Source organism: Anabrus simplex, chromosome 7, assembly GCF_040414725.1.
Source record: "Anabrus simplex isolate iqAnaSimp1 chromosome 7, ASM4041472v1, whole genome shotgun sequence".
Classification (NCBI taxonomy): domain Eukaryota; kingdom Metazoa; phylum Arthropoda; class Insecta; order Orthoptera; family Tettigoniidae; genus Anabrus; species Anabrus simplex.
This window is the reverse complement of record NC_090271.1, coordinates 194,192,280-194,212,557: the sequence shown is the minus strand read 5'-3', so window position 1 is coordinate 194,212,557 and position 20,278 is coordinate 194,192,280. Positions and strand designations below refer to the sequence as shown.

At 39.6% G+C, this 20,278-nt stretch overlaps 1 protein-coding gene across 2 annotated transcripts in view; it reads left to right on the top strand.

Moving 5' to 3' along the window:
* Positions 1–225: 225 nt before the first annotated feature.
* LOC137501527 (mitochondrial fission 1 protein-like) overlaps positions 226–20,278 on the top strand; it is a 91,707-nt gene continuing 71,654 nt past the window's right edge. The window contains exon 1 of one of the 2 annotated variants that reach the window (XM_068228650.1): positions 226–390. In XM_068228650.1, the coding sequence (XP_068084751.1) occupies positions 346–390 (45 nt within the window). In that variant the 5' untranslated portion in view covers positions 226–345. The remainder of the gene's footprint in view (positions 391–20,278) is intronic. The other variant, XM_068228649.1, reaches the window with a different exon arrangement.

Below are 20,278 nucleotides of genomic sequence, written 5' to 3'. Positions count from 1 at the left end.
AAGCATCTTTTGTAGACTGTCAAGCATCTCTTGTAGACTGCCAACATATTATAGATCCAACAAAATTCCCACGTATATGATGCTCAGTGATATTTTTATTCACTGTACTGACGTATTATTTCTATAAGACAATTACACTTTCAATTTTGTATTGTTACTTCATCATAATAGAAACTTTAGCGTAAAGTACAATTGTATGTTCACGAACTATTTCTTAATAGCGGTTGGCTGCCATTGTATGATGCAAAGGGTTTCACAGGGTTTCTTGTCATTCTGTGGTTGAACTTGACGTACAACTTGTAAAACTGTATATAGTATTTGGTTGGCCAGAAATTTATCTGAAATATGGAAGATGTATTGGACGAAGTTGTTTCATCAGAGGACTTGAAGGTATGCAGTTTTTTGTTTCATGCCTACCGGTAGTTGTTAAATGCTCTTACGTCGTTTTGAATAGGTTATGTAAAGTATAGGTATACGGCTCCACCACATTTCTCGTCTGAAATTGATTATTTAGTAAAATGCAAGGTTATCTCTGATTATTATAATGTTTTGAAAATTCATTGTTGTTTATCAAACGGCTCTTCGTAAGTTAGAGCCTGATATGATTTTATAGGTTAAAGTAGTGTCGACGTATACATCTGCACTGGCCACAAAATCCAATTGGGAAAGACAAATCAAAATAGAGGAATTTACTGAAAAATAAGACTGAGCAGGACAACGTTCAGGAAATTATGATTCATCCTTGTACATTACATTGCTGACAGCACATTGTGGAGAAACAGATACTTAGTATGGTTCGGTACGAATGCAAGTCCGTGGCGGTTTCGGTGAAGTTGAAATGACAGTAGGTTGGACATGTAGCCATGTAAGACCCTGACAGATGGATCGCTAGGACCTCCCACTGGAAGCCATGGGTACAGAATGATGTTGGAAGGTTCCGAATGAGGTATCTTGATGACCTCAAGAAAACAGGAACACTGTTGTACCAGTATGGAAGAGGCCTACATCAGCAATGGGTGGATAGTAACCAAGGATGATGATTTGGGCAATAGGCATAAAACCACCTCATAATATTATACCAGTGGTATTTTTGTCTCTTCCTTTGAAGAATATGGAAATTATAATTAGGTGACTGCATCATATAATTGTGTGATGTGTCCTATTTCATGTTATGTGCCCTTTGACACATTGCAAAATAATGAATGTTTCCTTTAGGTGTATCTCATTGCTTGCATGTTGGTTTAATGTCAAAAACTTCATAATTGGTCCGTATTGAAAAAAGATTTACATTCAAAGATAAAGGGTAGGATTCTCCACCTGTTCAATAGTAAATGTAGATTGCATGTTGGTTACGTGTTGATACAGAAGTGGCTGAGCGAGTTAGCTGTGTGGTTTGGGTCGTGTAGCTGTCAGCTTGCTTTCGGGAAATGGTGGATTTGAATACCACAGCAGTTCTGAAGATGTTTTTCCGTGGTTTCACATTTTTACCCTGTCGGGTTGAGTGGCTCAGACGGTTGAGGCACTGGCCTTCTGACCCCAACTTGGCAGGTTCGATCCTGGCTCAGTCCAGTGGTATTTGAAGGTGCTCAAATACGTCAGCTTTGTGTTGGTAGATTTACTGGCATGTATTATCCGCGCACTTTTTAGTGATAGATTTACACCTTAGTGCTGAAGCGGTCGACTTTGGTTATCTTCGAGATTCGTATTGGCAACCTTTGAAACACAAACTAAGAATCGCTTATCATCGCTGTGCGCCATCTGGCGTACACTTTAAGTACTCGTACTGTTGTTGTTTACACAGCAAAGCCAAACCATAGAATTCATGCTAGGAACAAGTTTCGCAACGGGAAATGTTATATAGTATTAAATATTGTGTGTGTGACACAGTTGTTTGCTTAAAATAGTAAAGGTTTATAAAATTCATATCGATCGATCATATTATCGATTCAGTTCAGATTTCATTTCCATTCAGTTGGCAGTATTGACGGAACGCTTCTTACTTCTCCAACGAGTACAAAAATCTATCACTAAAAAGTGCGCGGATAATAAAAGAACTCCTGCGGGACAAAATTCTGGCACCTCGCCGTCTCCGAAAACCGAAAAAGTAGTTAGTGGAACGTAAAGCAAATAACATTATTATTACATTTTCACCCCAGGCAAATGCTGGGGCTGCTACCTTCCCAGTCGTATGACTTTCCCATCCTTGTGTTGCCGATATTGTTGTTGTTGTTGTTGTTTGAGTCATCAGTCCACAGACTGGTTTGATGCACCTCACCATGCCACCCTATCCCATGCTAACCTTTTCATTTCTACGTAACTACTGCATCCTATATCTGCTCTAATCTGCTTGTCATATTCAAGATATGTCCTATCAATCTATCTCTTCTTCTCATCAAATGTAGCCAAATCGATCTCCTCTCGCCAATTCAATTTGGTATCTCTTCATTTGTGATTCGATCTGTCCATCTCGCCTGCAGCATTCTTCTGTAACACCACATTTGAAAAGATTCTATTCTCTTTCTTTCTGAGCTAGTTATCGTCAATGTTTCACTTCCATACAATGTCACTCTCCACACGAAAGTCTTCAAAAACATCTTCCTAATTCCTATATCAATGTTTGAAGTGAGCAAATTTCTTTTCTTAAGAAAGCTCTTCATTGCGTATGGTAATCTCCTTACTTCTGCCACCGTTAGTTATTTTACTACCCAAGTAACAATGTTCATCTACTTCCTTTAAGACTTCATTTCCTAATTTAATATTTCCTGCATAACCTGCTTTCGTTCGACTGCACTGCATTACTTTTGTTTTGGACTTATTTATTTTCATCTTGTACTCTTTACCCAAGACTTCATTCAGCAGCTTCTCGAGATCTTCTGCAGTTTCAGATAAAATAACAATAGGCTATCATTGGCAAATCTCAAGGTTTTGAATTTCTCTCCTTGGATTGTGATTCCCTTTCCAAATTCCTGTTTGATTTCCTTTACTGCCTGTTCTTTGTAAACATTGAAAAGGAGGGGGGACCAATTGCAGCCTTGCTTCACTCCTTGCTGGATTGCTGCGTCTTTTTCAAAGCACTCCATTCTTATCACTGCAGACTGATTTTTTATAGAGATTGTAGATAATTCTTCGTTCTTGGTATCTGATCCCAATCACCTTCACAATCTTAAATAGCTTGGTCCAATCAACATTATCGAATGCCTTTTCTAGATCTACGAATGCCATGTATGTAGGCTTGTCCTTCTTGATTCGATCCTCTAAGATCAGACGTAAAGTCAGGATTGCTTCACTTGTTCCTACATTTCTTCTGAAGCCAAATTGATCTTCTCCCAACTCAGCTTCAACTTGTTTTTCCATTCTTCTGTGAACAATACGTGTTAAAATTTTACAGGCATTAGATACTAAACTAATGGTGTGATAGTTTTCACACCTGTCAGCACCGGCTTTTTTGGGAATAGGTATAACAACATTCTGCAGAAAATTGGATGGGACTTCTCCTGTCTCATACATCTTACACACTAAATGGAATAACCTTGCCATGCTGGTTTCTCGTGAGGTAGTCAGTAATTCAGAGGGAATGTCATCAATTCCAGGTGCCTTGTTCCCATTTAGGTCGCTCTCAGCTCTGTCAAACTCTGACCTCAAAATTGGTCTCCCATTTCATCAACATAAACAGCCTCTTCTTGTTCCAGAACCAAATTATCTACATCTTCACCTTTATACAACTGTTGGATATGTTCCTGCCATCTTTCTGCTTTGTCTTCTTTCCCTAGAAGTGGCTTTCCATCTGAGCTCTTAATATTCATACACCTAGATTTCCTTTCTCCAAAGGTTTCCTTGATTTTCCTGTATGCAGCATCTACCTTTCCTAGGACCATACAACCTTCGACATCTTTGCACTTCTCCTTCAGCCAGTCTTCCTTAGCTACCTTGCACTTTCTGTCCACTTTATTCTTTAATCGCCTGTATTAATTTCTGCCCTCTTCATTTCTAGCATTCTTGTATTTTCATTGTTCATCAATCAGGTCTAGTACCTCCTGAGTTATCTGCTGATTCTTAGTTGATCTTTTCTTCCTTTCTAACATTTCTTCAGCAGCCCTGCTGACTTCATTTCATTTCATGTTGCCGATAGTGCAGCGATAAACCACTAGGAAAATAAATACAGAAGTTTGCAAAAGTGTCAATCTATGAATTTACCATACCTTTTAGTGTTTGTAAATTAAATCCTGTGATCCTGTGTCCAGCACTGAAACCTGTTTTCTTGGGTACCTACAAGAAATGCAGTAGGGTATGCATGTGATATATCCAAATATTTTACAGTGTCACAGTAGGCCTATTTAAGAGAAGTCAAATATTGAAAACTAGGGATGACTGTAGGATCAGAATCAAGGCCAGTTTTATGTCAGTGTAAGTAAAAGAGGCTTAAATCAGATGGAGTTGTTTGAACAGTTCTGTTGGCCGTGTCATTATGTATTATGTAGGATTATTGTTACATCAGGATTACCATTACATCCTTTAGTGGATAAATGACTTGAGCATAACCTTGTTGATAGAGATGTTTTATTCTCCCCCTTCAGGCTTGTCCTGCACATGGAGACTGCAGCTTGAAGAGATTGAAGCTGATGAGTACTGATGGTGGTCATCTAGTTCTGTGTGTTTATTAATGTTCAATTTTTTTGTCATTCAGTTTCTTGTTTGTGTTTCTTTGCTGCCTGTATTTCAAACTCTGATATTCCATTCTGTTGACTGTACTGAGATGATGTGGCAAATATCCAAGGTGACAATTGAGCATTGTAGTTTTTATATATATATCAACCCATTATGTGTAAAGAGTTTCTCATGGCCACTTACACTTTCTATTGTGACATGTACACATGGTTTTATAGATTGTGCTCTTTGATGACATATTGTATATGTACTGTAGTTTCTGTTCATGCATTTAACTGTCTGGGAAGATTTCAGTGTTTTCTTTGATCAGGATGACACAAACCAAATTGATACATTTTACAAAACATTTCTAGATATCAAAGTATCCTTAAATTTTTTAGTTCATCGTTCTAGCCATTCTGAAATTCTAGTAACTACAGGTAGTCTGATTTTGAAATAAAACTGTTATTTAGCCTAAATGCTGTTCTTTTGATAACATTGAAGTCACGTTTTCCATTCATAGAATTCTGCAGAGACCAAAATGAGCTGTAATCAGATGGTATAGTGTTAGTTGAAAATGCTGGGTAAGGTGAGATATCCTAGTAAGTCTTTTTTTTTGTGTGGGTGATCAGTTTGGTGGAATATCTTCAATTGGGTGTTTTGCACACATCTGAAGTAATGGTCTTATGTGGGAGTCTTTCGTAGTGATGAATGCCCTTGAAATTTCACACAGTAGAGCACATCATTCTCTGCATTGTTTAAAAAATATATATATTAACCTGTTGTGTGTGAAAAGTTTCTATTGGCAACTTTTTTACTTTCTGTTATGACATGTTTTATAGAGAGTGTGTTTATTTATTTAGTCTTTATCCTGATCAAAGAAAACACGAATCTTTCCAGGCAAGTAAGTGCATTGTATAAGAACAGAAACTACAGTAGATAAAACATATCCAAAGAGCAATTTATAAAACCATGTGTACATGTCACTATAGAAAACAGAATTTTCAAGAGAAAATTTTCGCACATAACGTGTCTATACATATCATAAAAAATAAATAAATACATGCATATGTTGGAGGTTTATCAGAGTAATTCTGGGATTATTAAAGCCCTGCATTGATGGGTAATATTTTTTCATCACCATTTACCATTTTATTTCAAGAATGGTTTCATTTCACAGCGTCTTGAGAGCTTATGTCAAAATGAATGTCCATGGAATTTTCCTCCAACAGGTTTTGTGCTACATAAAGTTTACCAGATGTTGAGGAACAGTTCTTCTCCTTTTCTTCTGATATAGTCCCCTCAGTGAAGGCTGGCAACCATAGTAGAGTAATTTGTCCTTATGTTTCCTGTATCAGAATTGCTGTACTGTTGAGCGTCTGTTGGAAGTTCTGCACCCTGATAATAGATTGTATCTTGTCATTTCGGAAGATATGATTGAGGCTGCTTTCTTGCACTTTGCAAGGGTTAAGACTTGCTATGATTTTCTGGCTCCTCTTATGAACCGTGAGTACTGTAGGGAATTTTGATTGTTTCTGCGAACTTGTAACCCTTCTAGATGAGAGTCTTGTAAGTTGTCGCACATCCACATGTAAACGGTTATGACATATGTGCACACCGTTGAGGTGCAATGCTATTTATGGATGGGGAACAGGTTGTCCGCTCTAAGGGCTGGTTTACACGGGTAGAGTAGCGAGGCGAGTAGAGTAGTTAGTAGAGTAGCCACGTTACTCTACTCTACCGCTGTCTGGTAGAGTTGACACTCGTATCGTTCATACGGGAGTAGAGTCATACAGTAGAGTAGAGTACAGTAGTAGCACCATGTCAGGACGTAAGCACATCGTAAGGAAGTGTTTAAAGACATTTACAAACATATTACTGCAAGAGGTTGGTGAAGCGTTAGAAGAAGAAGTAAATGAGGAAAAAAGGGAATGGGTAAGAGGCTGGCTTAGTAGGAGAGATACACTCGGGGCATCAGCATTAATTCTGAGAGAACTTGGCAATTTGGAGAAATATGGGGGGACAAACTCGACACAGTTGGCCAAGAACATGAGGGATCGTCTTAGGAATCATTTTGTTAATGAAGGAGCAGTTCCCTGGCAGTACAAGCATGTATTTTAACCCAGGAACACAAACGATTGAATTTTTATGACTTTATTCATTATTGTACAGAAAGTAACGACAGTGTAATCGTCCCCTCAGGATTTTACTAGTCTTCATCTGTGAATACTTTAGTGGTGATTTCTAAGATAAAACTATATGAACGAGCTCCAGTCTAATTATAGATCATAATTCTGGCGAAGGTTTTTGTTCCACGGTGAAGGGGTGAGGTACTCCTTTCCCCAGTTAGACTGTAGTGATGTTTCTATTTCCATTTTTTTGTATTTCAGCCAACCTAAATCTTATCCGAATGAAATTTTACAGAATTCATTTCAAAAGTTATAGAAAGAATACCCATTGGCCATCAGTGTGTCGTCTCAGAACCCACGAGTCTCAAAACTCACGAGTATCAAAATTCACGAATTCTAAGAAGAGGATTAGCAAGAATAGGTTTCTCTATCTGGGCCAGTCTCAAACCTCACGAGCAGGACCAGTTCTTCTTTGAATGGATATATGCCCACCCTACTAGTGATGATATAATCGGATATTTTTTAAAAATCAAATAACTTCCATCCGGTTATTTAAATAATGGAAGAAATAATCAAATGAATTTCAAATATCATTCAGTGGTGCGTAGAATAATCGGTTGCGTCATGAATAAATTTTTCGGTGTAAGTGTGTCGGATGGATAATCGATTGAATTATGTGAATATATGAAAAATAGAAATATGCCTCTTTTTTTTTGCAATCCATGAAGTCCAATGCTGAAGACGGCACAAACACTCAGTTCCCGAGCCATAGGAATTAACAAATGAAAGTGAAAATCCCGGCCAGGAGTCGAACCTGGGACTCCCTGGACGCATTGAACCACAGGCCAGCATGCTAACCATGTATCCATGCAGCCGGACGACATAAAATTAAAGTAGGTATATTGCCTGCTGCTAGTTAAAATAAATTTTCAGTTGGTAGTAATTACCGGGGCTTAGTTCTATTATGAGGCCAGAAGACGGCATTTACTTATATAAGAAACTTTATTTTACCGATATTAAATATTACGACTGTTAATTCACTCATTTAGTTTCATTAGAGATTAATTTGGTCATGAATCTCATCGCAGGGAAATTAAATTACTTATCTCCATTCCCTTCAGAAAGTGGGCGAGTATGATGAATGGTCTCTGATACGCTTTCCGAAAATAATATGAACTCATGCTCCACACGTATGACTGAGTCATGTACTCCCAGATGCCTACTTAGCATAGATTGATATATTACATCACGCCCCCACGTGATTACACGAAATGCAATGTTATATACTCGTAGTATTGACTACTTGGGTCACCAAATTTATAAAATCATAAATTAAAATGTGTCAGAATTTTATCTAAAATATAGCAAAGTAGCCAATCGCTATCTTTGACATTCTGTTGCTATATGACTTAAAAAAGACTCCACAGCGCTGATGTTGATGATATTTTATGATGGTGGTTCTTTCCCCAGCCAAGAAAATGTGGAAAGGTTGATTAAAAATCAATAAGTGTTGAAAACAATGAAGGAAAAGGTGGTGGTGGTGATTACTGTTTTAAGAGGGAGTGCAACTGGGCAGCCATCCTCTATTAATACTAATCAGAGGGAAAAAATGGAAGGTGGCCCATACTTCGAGAAAATGAAGGTTTCAGGCAAAGAAAGACAAGGGCCTTTTCTAAAAAATGTAAGTACACCTGGGGCCCCTTTTAGTCACCTCTTACGATAGGCAGAGGATACTGTGGATGTTACTCTGCCACCCCAACACACAGGCGAAAATAATGGTTGGTGAATGACACAGAGGTGTATTATTATTATTTGCTAGGGGCTTTACGTCGCACCGACACAGATAGGTCTTATGGCGACGATGGAATAGGAAAGGCCTAGGAGTTGGAAGGAAGCGGCCGTGGCTTTAATTAAGGTACAGCCTCAGCATTTTCCTGGTGTGAAAATGGGAAACCACGGAAAACCATCTTCAGGGCTGCCGATAGTGGGATTCGAACCTACTATCTCCCGGATGCAACATTATTATTATTATTATTATTATTATTATTATTATTATTATTATTATTATCATCAAAACATTTTTCTGTGGTCTTAAAGGTAATATAACGTATTTTTCCTTTTGATATAAATTTAATGTTAATGTTATTGTGGCTTCAGGAGAGGCCTGGTGAGTGAGTCACCGCGCACCTCACCCCTCCTGCCGTCATCGCAGGCAGCTGCTATCTGGAGTCGTGGATTTTGAGACTCATTGGAATATTAATTTAGCTATAAGTTTGCAGTCGTGAGTTTTGATACCATTTGCTACTAATTTTCGCACGTGAGTTTTGAGACTAACCGGCCATAAGTACACTGTAAATTACGCTGGCGTAGGCCTAATTTGCAGTAGCTTCTTCGCCATAAATATCCCAATTATTGATCTATTTAATTTTTTTTGTTCGTTGCTTGTACGGCCCAGGTGTAGAGCTTAAGCTTCTAGATCTGACACTGTACTGTAAACAATAATTATTTTGGATATTCCAAACAACATATGAAAACTATTCAATTTGTTGGGGAAATTACTGTTATTGCTGAAAATTAACGGCAGTGGCAAGTGATATGTAGAAGATCCCTATGTATGTTATTAATATGATTGATGTACACAGTCCTGCACCATTGTATTGCCTAACTTAAACATGTCGAGACACATGATGAACACACTGTGTAACATTGAAACTTGAGAAATCTTCATATGAAGTGAAAATCCAGCTGACACTTGTTTATATTTTATGTTGCATCTTCGAGTGTAGATGTCTGCGGCACCACCTCCAGACTTCTTGGATCTTTGTATTTTCATGAGTTCTTGATTGTATGTACATCGTAAATTGTTTATTTTCTGTTTCAGTTCGGTTAACCCAAAACCCTCTTTACCCATCTTCGCAATCAAGTCCTCTTCCGCCGCCCGTCTCATATTCTTATTTCTATAAGTAACGCTGTTTATGTTCAATAAACATTCTTTTTCGCTTTAGAGCTCCACAAATTTGCAAGTTTCTTCTTCCGTCCACTTCATTTTGCTGCCAAATAAACGCTCAACGTAATACCACTGTCTGTATACACATGCAAATACAGCAGTCGAATGACGTGCCAGCTGAAAAATGGAGCGTCCTCGGACTTCTCCGCCAGCTCTCGGAGCTCGGTTCCGGTGGAGGGGGAAGGATAGTGGTAGAGTTACTTTACCGCAGCGGAAACCCACTCTACTCTACTGCCTACTAACTACGCTACTCTACTTGCTACTATCCCGGTCGTTTACACGATGCTAGTAGCTCTACTATCCACTCTACTCGCCTCGCTACTCTGCCCGTGTAAACCAGCCCTTAGCGCCATTAAGACTTCTTTCACACGAGAATAATAATAAATAAAACCTGCCCAAAATGAAACTATTTTCTTCGCTGCACAGGGTCCACTATCTTGCTATGCCGGACCTGCCTTCTCCATTTTACTCAGTCCTGTACGTCTTGTGGGCTGAGTTCTGCAACCTGCATATTTTCTGTGATGGAGTCCATCCACGCTTTCATTGGTCTTCCATATGGACAACAACCCCCAGGGTTACTTTTGCCACAGAACTGCTGTCTTGACGTATGACATGACCATACCATCAAAGCCATATCTCTCACCTTTTCTACAATCATGGCCACGCCTAGTCTTTGTCACACCTCTTAGTTTGTCACATGGTTGTGTAGTGTTAGGCTGAGTGTCCATCAGAGCACTTTCATCTCCATGGTGTGGATGATTTGGCCTAGTTTCCTTACCATAGGGCGACATTCTGATCCGCAGAGAGCTGCAGGTCACACTACTGTCTTATGTATGGTACTTTTGCCTTGAGGTATTCGGGCATGTGCTTGTCACAGAGAACACCGGCAACTCACCTTCACTTCAGCCATGCTGCATTTACTCTTGACCTGACACTGTTAGTGGCGTCACTGTCAGTTGTTACCAGTGACCCAAGGTATTTAAACTATGTGGTCTTCTTCAAGTCATGGTTGTTGATGCTGCCCTTGGTTTCGGGGCCACGTTCTAGGTAATAAGTTTCTTGGATGTTTTGCCTCGGTCTATTTTCAGCCAGTCTGTACAGTAGAGTCTCAGAAATCAGAGGTTCTGTTAAATCCAAGTGTTTTTTGAATTTTTCTTTTCACAAATTAAAAAAAAAAATTTCTACAGCATTTCATTCCCTGGTTATTTCTGCCATGTCATCGTGCTGTGGCTCCTATCTACTGAGATCACGCACATGTTTGTTGTCGTACCGCATGGATGAAGAGTGATAAACACTATGAACATAGGCACATTAATCACTGAAACGTTGAATGAATCAACAGAAAATAGTGAGAAAGAATTTTTAGTAGAGACTGTGCCAAATAGTCTCATAATGAGGGTCTTGCTATGTTGGAGGAGGAACTACGCTATGTAGAACAACCAGAGGAAACTATCACTATCACTACTGATCTGCATTTAGGGCAGTCGCCCAGGTGGCAGATTCCCTATCTGTTGTTTTCTTAGCCTTTTCTTAAATGATTGCAAAGAAATTGGAAATTTATTGAACATCTCCTTTGGTAAGTTATTCCAATCCCTAACTCCCCTTCCTATAAACAAATATTTGCCCCAATTTGTCCTCTTGAATTCCAACTTTATTTTCATATTGTGATCTTTCCTACTTTTAAAGACACCATCCAAACTTATTCGTCTACTGATGTCCTCCCACGCCATCTCTCCACTGACAGCTCGGAACATACCACTTATGATATAGATGTTGATTCCCATAGGGAATCTGAAATATTTGTCCTGAATGAGCAAATTTATAATACCAATATAAATGGTCCGTTATTGGACATTATAAATTTTCCAGCTAGCTCATTCTTGGTTGCCAGCGTTTCGCCCTCGTGTGCTAGGGTGGGCTCATCAGTTGGTACCTAGCACACCTACCAATACGCTGGCTAGTGCATACCGTGGAGGCCACTGCGTAGGCTAACTGGAGCCACCGGCAGTGCCAATGCACTAAGAGACTTTGTCTCATCATTAAAAATTGATGCCTGCTTGGCCATCAGATGATATAGATGTTGATTCCCATAGGGAATCTGAAATATTTGTCCTGAATGAGCAAATTTATAATACCAATATAAATGGTCCGTTATTGGACATTATAAATTTTCCAGCTAGCTCATTCTTGGTTGCCAGCGTTTCGCCCTCGTGTGCTAGGGTGGGCTCATCAGTTGGTACCTAGCACACCTACCAATACGCTGGCTAGTGCATACCGTGGAGGCCACTGCGTAGGCTAACTGGAGCCACCGGCAGTGCCAATGCACTAAGAGACTTTGTCTCATCATTAAAAATTGATGCCTGCTTGGCCATCAGATGATATAGATGTTGATTCCCATAGGGAATCTGAAATATTTGTCCTGAATGAGCAAATTTATAATACCAATATAAATGGTCCGTTATTGGACATTATAAATTTTCCAGCTAGCTCATTCTTGGTTGCCAGCGTTTCGCCCTCGTGTGCTAGGGTGGGCTCATCAGTTGGTACCTAGCACACCTACCAATACGCTGGCTAGTGCATACCGTGGAGGCCACTGCGTAGGCTAACTGGAGCCACCGGCAGTGCCAATGCACTAAGAGACTTTGTCTCATCATTAAAAATTGATGCCTGCTTGGCCATCAGATGATATAGATGTTGATTCCCATAGGGAATCTGAAATATTTGTCCTGAATGAGCAAATTTATAATACCAATATAAATGGTCCGTTATTGGACATTATAAATTTTCCAGCTAGCTCATTCTTGGTTGCCAGCGTTTCGCCCTCGTGTGCTAGGGTGGGCTCATCAGTTGGTACCTAGCACACCTACCAATACGCTGGCTAGTGCATACCGTGGAGGCCACTGCGTAGGCTAACTGGAGCCACCGGCAGTGCCAATGCACTAAGAGACTTTGTCTCATCATTAAAAATTGATGCCTGCTTGGCCATCAGATGATATAGATGTTGATTCCCATAGGGAATCTGAAATATTTGTCCTGAATGAGCAAATTTATAATACCAATATAAATGGTCCGTTATTGGACATTATAAATTTTCCAGCTAGCTCATTCTTGGTTGCCAGCGTTTCGCCCTCGTGTGCTAGGGTGGGCTCATCAGTTGGTACCTAGCACACCTACCAATACGCTGGCTAGTGCATACCGTGGAGGCCACTGCGTAGGCTAACTGGAGCCACCGGCAGTGCCAATGCACTAAGAGACTTTGTCTCATCATTAAAAATTGATGCCTGCTTGGCCATCAGATGATATAGATGTTGATTCCCATAGGGAATCTGAAATATTTGTCCTGAATGAGCAAATTTATAATACCAATATAAATGGTCCGTTATTGGACATTATAAATTTTCCAGCTAGCTCATTCTTGGTTGCCAGCGTTTCGCCCTCGTGTGCTAGGGTGGGCTCATCAGTTGGTACCTAGCACACCTACCAATACGCTGGCTAGTGCATACCGTGGAGGCCACTGCGTAGGCTAACTGGAGCCACCGGCAGTGCCAATGCACTAAGAGACTTTGTCTCATCATTAAAAATTGATGCCTGCTTGGCCATCAGATGATATAGATGTTGATTCCCATAGGGAATCTGAAATATTTGTCCTGAATGAGCAAATTTATAATACCAATATAAATGGTCCGTTATTGGACATTATAAATTTTCCAGCTAGCTCATTCTTGGTTGCCAGCGTTTCGCCCTCGTGTGCTAGGGTGGGCTCATCAGTTGGTACCTAGCACACCTACCAATACGCTGGCTAGTGCATACCGTGGAGGCCACTGCGTAGGCTAACTGGAGCCACCGGCAGTGCCAATGCACTAAGAGACTTTGTCTCATCATTAAAAATTGATGCCTGCTTGGCCATCAGATGATATAGATGTTGATTCCCATAGGGAATCTGAAATATTTGTCCTGAATGAGCAAATTGATGAGACAAAGTCTCTTAGTGCATTGGCACTGCCGGTGGCTCCAGTTAGCCTACGCAGTGGCCTCCACGGTATGCACTAGCCAGCGTATTGGTAGGTGTGCTAGGTACCAACTGATGAGCCCACCCTAGCACACGAGGGCGAAACGCTGGCAACCAAGAATGAGCTAGCTGGAAAATTTATAATGTCCAATAACGGACCATTTATATTGGTATTATAAATTTGCTCATTCAGGACAAATATTTCAGATTCCCTATGGGAATCAACATCTATATCATCTGATGGCCAAGCAGGCACCAATTTTTAATGATGAGACAAAGTCTCTTAGTGCATTGGCACTGCCGGTGGCTCCAGTTAGCCTACGCAGTGGCCTCCACGGTATGCACTAGCCAGCGTATTGGTAGGTGTGCTAGGTACCAACTGATGAGCCCACCCTAGCACACGAGGGCGAAACGCTGGCAACCAAGAATGAGCTAGCTGGAAAATTTATAATGTCCAATAACGGACCATTTATATTGGTATTATAAATTTGCTCATTCAGGACAAATATTTCAGATTCCCTATGGGAATCAACATCTATATCATCTGATGGCCAAGCAGGCATCAATTTTTAATGATGAGACAAAGTCTCTTAGTGCATTGGCACTGCCGGTGGCTCCAGTTAGCCTACGCAGTGGCCTCCACGGTATGCACTAGCCAGCGTATTGGTAGGTGTGCTAGGTACCAACTGATGAGCCCACCCTAGCACACGAGGGCGAAACGCTGGCAACCAAGAATGAGCTAGCTGGAAAATTTATAATGTCCAATAACGGACCATTTATATTGGTATTATAAATTTGCTCATTCAGGACAAATATTTCAGATTCCCTATGGGAATCAACATCTATATCATCTGATGGCCAAGCAGGCATCAATTTTTAATGATGAGACAAAGTCTCTTAGTGCATTGGCACTGCCGGTGGCTCCAGTTAGCCTACGCAGTGGCCTCCACGGTATGCACTAGCCAGCGTATTGGTAGGTGTGCTAGGTACCAACTGATGAGCCCACCCTAGCACACGAGGGCGAAACGCTGGCAACCAAGAATGAGCTAGCTGGAAAATTTATAATGTCCAATAACGGACCATTTATATTGGTATTATAAATTTGCTCATTCAGGACAAATATTTCAGATTCCCTATGGGAATCAACATCTATATCATCTGATGGCCAAGCAGGCATCAATTTTTAATGATGAGACAAAGTCTCTTAGTGCATTGGCACTGCCGGTGGCTCCAGTTAGCCTACGCAGTGGCCTCCACGGTATGCACTAGCCAGCGTATTGGTAGGTGTGCTAGGTACCAACTGATGAGCCCACCCTAGCACACGAGGGCGAAACGCTGGCAACCAAGAATGAGCTAGCTGGAAAATTTATAATGTCCAATAACGGACCATTTATATTGGTATTATAAATTTGCTCATTCAGGACAAATATTTCAGATTCCCTATGGGAATCAACATCTATATCATCTGATGGCCAAGCAGGCATCAATTTTTAATGATGAGACAAAGTCTCTTAGTGCATTGGCACTGCCGGTGGCTCCAGTTAGCCTACGCAGTGGCCTCCACGGTATGCACTAGCCAGCGTATTGGTAGGTGTGCTAGGTACCAACTGATGAGCCCACCCTAGCACACGAGGGCGAAACGCTGGCAACCAAGAATGAGCTAGCTGGAAAATTTATAATGTCCAATAACGGACCATTTATATTGGTATTATAAATTTGCTCATTCAGGACAAATATTTCAGATTCCCTATGGGAATCAACATCTATATCATCTGATGGCCAAGCAGGCATCAATTTTTAATGATGAGACAAAGTCTCTTAGTGCATTGGCACTGCCGGTGGCTCCAGTTAGCCTACGCAGTGGCCTCCACGGTATGCACTAGCCAGCGTATTGGTAGGTGTGCTAGGTACCAACTGATGAGCCCACCCTAGCACACGAGGGCGAAACGCTGGCAACCAAGAATGAGCTAGCTGGAAAATTTATAATGTCCAATAACGGACCATTTATATTGGTATTACATACCACTTAGTCGAGCAGCTCGTCTCCTTTCTCCCAAGTCTTCCCAACCCAAACTTTGCAACATTTTTGTAACGCTATTCTTTTGTTAAAAATCGCCCAGAACAAATTGAGCTGCTTTTCTTTGGATTTTTTCCAGTTCCTGAATCAAGTAATCCTGGTAAGGGTCCCACACACTGGAACCATACTCAAGTTGAGGTCTCACCAGAGACAAATATGCTCTCTCCTTTACATCCTTACCACAACCCCTAAATACTCTCATAACCATGTGCAGAGATCTGTACCCTTTATTTACAATCATATTTATGTGATTACCCCAATGAAGATCTTTCCTTATATTTATACCTAGGTATTTACAATGATCCCCAAAGGGAACTTTCACCCCATCAACACAGTAATTAAAACTGAGAGGACTTTTCCTATTTGTGAAACTCAGCAACCTGACTTTTATCCCCGTTTATCATCATACCATTGCCTACTGTCCATCTTGCAACATTATCAAGGTCATTTTGCAGTTGCTCACAATCTTGTAACTTATTTATTACTCTGTACAGAATAACATCATCTGCGAAAAGCCTTATCTCTGATTCCACTTCTTTATACATATCATTGATATATATATAAGAAAACATAAAAAAACTGCCTTGAGGAATTCACCTCTTAATTTTTACAGGGACAGATAAAGCTTCACCTACTCTAATTCTCTGAGTTCTATTTTCTAGAAACAGAGCCACCCATTCAGTCACTCTTTTGTCAAGTCCATTTGCACTCATTTTTGCGAGTAGTCTCCCATGATCTACCCTATCAAATGCCTTAGATAAGTTAATCGCAATACAGTCCAATTGACCTCCTGAATCCAGGATATCTGCTATATGTTGCTGGAATCCTACAAGTTGGGCTTCAGTGGAATAACCTTTCCTAAACCCAAACTGCCTTCTGTCAAACCATTTATTGATTTTGCAAACATGTCTTGTATAATCAGAAATAATTTCCCAAAGCTTACATACAATGCATGTCAAACTGACTGGCCTGTAATTTTCAGCTTTATGCCGATCACCCTTTCCTTTATATACAGCGGCTACTATAGCAACTCTCCATTCATTTGGTAAAGTTCCTTCATGCAAACAAAAATCAAACAAGTACTTCAGATATGGTACTATATCCCAACCCATTGTCTTTAGTATATCCCCTGAAACCTTATCAATTCCAGCTGCTTTTCTAGTTTTAAACTTTTGTATCTTACTGTAAATGTCATTGCTGTCATAGGTAAAATTTAATACTTATTTAGTATTAGTCACCTCCTCTATCTGGACATTATCATATAACCAACAATCTTTACATACTGCTGACTGAATACTTCTGCCTTTTGAAGATCCTCGCATACACGCTCCCCTTGTTCATTAATTATTCCCAGAATGTCCTTCTTGGAACCTGTTTCTGCCTTAAAGTACCTATACATACTCTTCCATTTTTCACTAAAATTAGTGTGGCCACCAATTATGCTTGCCATCATGTTATCCTTAGCTGACTTCTTTGCTAGATTCAATTTCCTAGTAATTTCCTTCAATTTCTCCTTACTTCCACAGTCATTTCTAACTCTTATGTTGTTCCAACCTGCACCTCCTTCTTAGTCTCTTTACTTCCCTGTTATAATATAGTGGATCTTTACCATTCCTTACCACCTTTAAAGGTACAAATCTATTTTCACATTCCTCAACAATTGCTTTAAACCCATCCCAGAGTCTGTTTACTCCCTCAGGCACCCTACCCTTTAAGCGATGGTGTGACGTTGCTTCACAGAAATGATCCAACATTCAGAAACAGTAGTTAGTTAAGGACTTTTTCAAACAATAAGCCTAATTGATGCCATAGCACTGTAAGAAATGACAATTCAGTACCTTAGCTTCAATCGTTGCCGATTTTTTCATGTTTCACGATTTTTCCTCTATTGCTTTGTGTACTCTCAGTTATTCCAAATCCAAGGTATCTTCCCCTCCGCCCCCAATTACCTCAGATTGTCGAGACTTGGGGAGGTGGTGTCTGTATGTCGGCAGAAACCGTACCCAGATAGGATGAATAGTAGAGGCGATAGTGCTGGAACTATCATTTCAGCAATTTTTTTCTTCTTCTTTGTTTTTTTTTCTGTGGAATATTGTGCTTTAGTACAATAACTAAGAATAATATGCAAACTATTTATGTGCACAAAAACATTTGATCATTGTGTGTTGCTTATTGAATACATGATTGTAGTACTTTTTAGATTCATTAAATTATATTGTCGCGAGTTGCTGTTCATTTTCACCAATCACTTCAGTGTTCTCCCCCACCGTATGCATTGTATGTTTCAAAATCACCATTATTGTATGTAATTTCTAATATAAATATTGTAATGAAAACATTTTAAGGAAGTACTACACTTATTCACATTAATTCAGCTTAAAGTCTGGCATCAATATAAGCATAATTGAGAAACTGAGAAACAGTGCAGTGTTTATCATAAGGACAGGATAAGAACTGTTGGAGGGGGAGTATTCATCGTCGTCATCATCATCATCATCATCATCATCATCATCATCAAGTTTCCACTCCAGTTTCCCGGGTGTGGTTTGCAAGCGCTCTCTATTTTAGTCTATTCATGTACCACTACTCCTTCAAGACTTCATCCCAGTTGATTCCTTTCGATGTGATATCTTTCACTTGGTCCAGCCATCTCCTGTTAGGTCTTCCAACAGGTCTCTTTCCAGTAATCTCAGTATGCAACCATTGTTTTGCAATTCTTCTTTCTGTTGTACGTTTGACGTGACCAAACCATCGCAAACGTTCCCTAGTTTTGGTCTCAATCAATTAATCAATACTGATCTGCATTTAGGGCAGTCGCCCATGTGGCAGATTCCCTGTCTGATGTTTTCCTAGCCTTTTCTTAAATGATTTCAATGACATTGGAAATTTATTGAACATCTCCCTTGGTAAGTTATTCCAATCCGTAATTCCCCTTCCTATAAATGAATATTTGCCCCAATTTCTCCTCTTGTATTTCAACTTTATCTTCATATTGTGACCTTTTCTACTTTTAAAGACGCCACTTAAACTAATTCGTCTACTAATGTCATTCCACGCCATTTCTCCGCTCACAGCTCGGAACATACCAGTCATTTTACATGTTATAAATCTGATAGTCTGTTTATGTAACCACTATAAGTGAAAATAAAAGTATTGAATAGGTGGATTAAATTAAAACACCTTTATTGTTGTTGAATTGTTGTTGAACGTACCACTCAGTCGAGCAGCTCGTCTCCTTTTTCCCAGTTCTTCCCAGCCCAAACTTTGCAACATATTTGTAACGCTACTCTTTTGTTGGAAATCACCCAGAACCAGTCGAGCTGCTTTTCTTTGGATTTTTTCCAGTTCTTGAATCAAGTAATCCTGGTGAGGGTCCCATACACTGGAACCATACTCTAGTTGGGATCTTGCCAGAGACTTATAAGCCCTCTCCTTTACATCCTTACTACAAATAATATACAAAGTTTATTCCACCTACTCAATATTGTACAGTAATTGCAATGTTTATAAACACATTACAATATATTATCAAGGTACTAGTTTCGACCTTATATGGGTCATCATCAGCCTAACTAAGATACACTTATGGATATGCCGAAGTCCTAAGACAGAATTACTTTGTGGAAATAAGATTTAAAAGAATGAACTGTGTATGTGAAGTGATAATGTAGATATAAAATGGTGGAAAGATGAGCTGTTATAGATAAAATGATGTACTTATCAGTGACAAATAAAATTTTTTGGATTTACGTCAATTACAATTAGACTGTGAGAATAGTTATCATACAATTATTACAATAATGATTAAAATATGCCCTTGTTAGTGAATACTCTAAAATTGCACTTTAAAAACTAAATATGCCTGTTGAATGCAAAGTCCAGGTGCTTCTATTGAGTTCTAGAATTCCGACTGCATCTTCAGGTGGAGAATTGAAAGTTGAACATTGGCGCAAAGGGTATCAGTCTTGCTTGAGGTCCAATATTTCTGATACAGAAATTAAATGTAGATAAAACCATGCAATATTCTTATAGTATATAATGAATTCTCGCTGCAGTGTGAGGAATATTCCCAGTCAAAGTTAGAACCAACAGAACCTGATGATGAAAAAGTTAGAATTAACACCATTTAGTGAAAAATGGAAGGGTGTGTATATGTAGTTTAAGGCAGAATGGGTTCCAAGAAGGTTCCAGGAATCATCCATGAACAAGGGGTTCGTATATGCGAGGGTTTACAAAAGGCAGAAATATTCAGTCAGCATTATGTAAAGGTTGTTGGTTACAAGGATAATGTCCACGTAGAAGTGACTAATTCTAACGTTGAAATCTACCTACAGTATGAAAACAAAGACAACAAAAATATTACAGAAGTTGCCAACTGGAAAAGCTGCTGGAATTGATAAGATTTCTGGAGA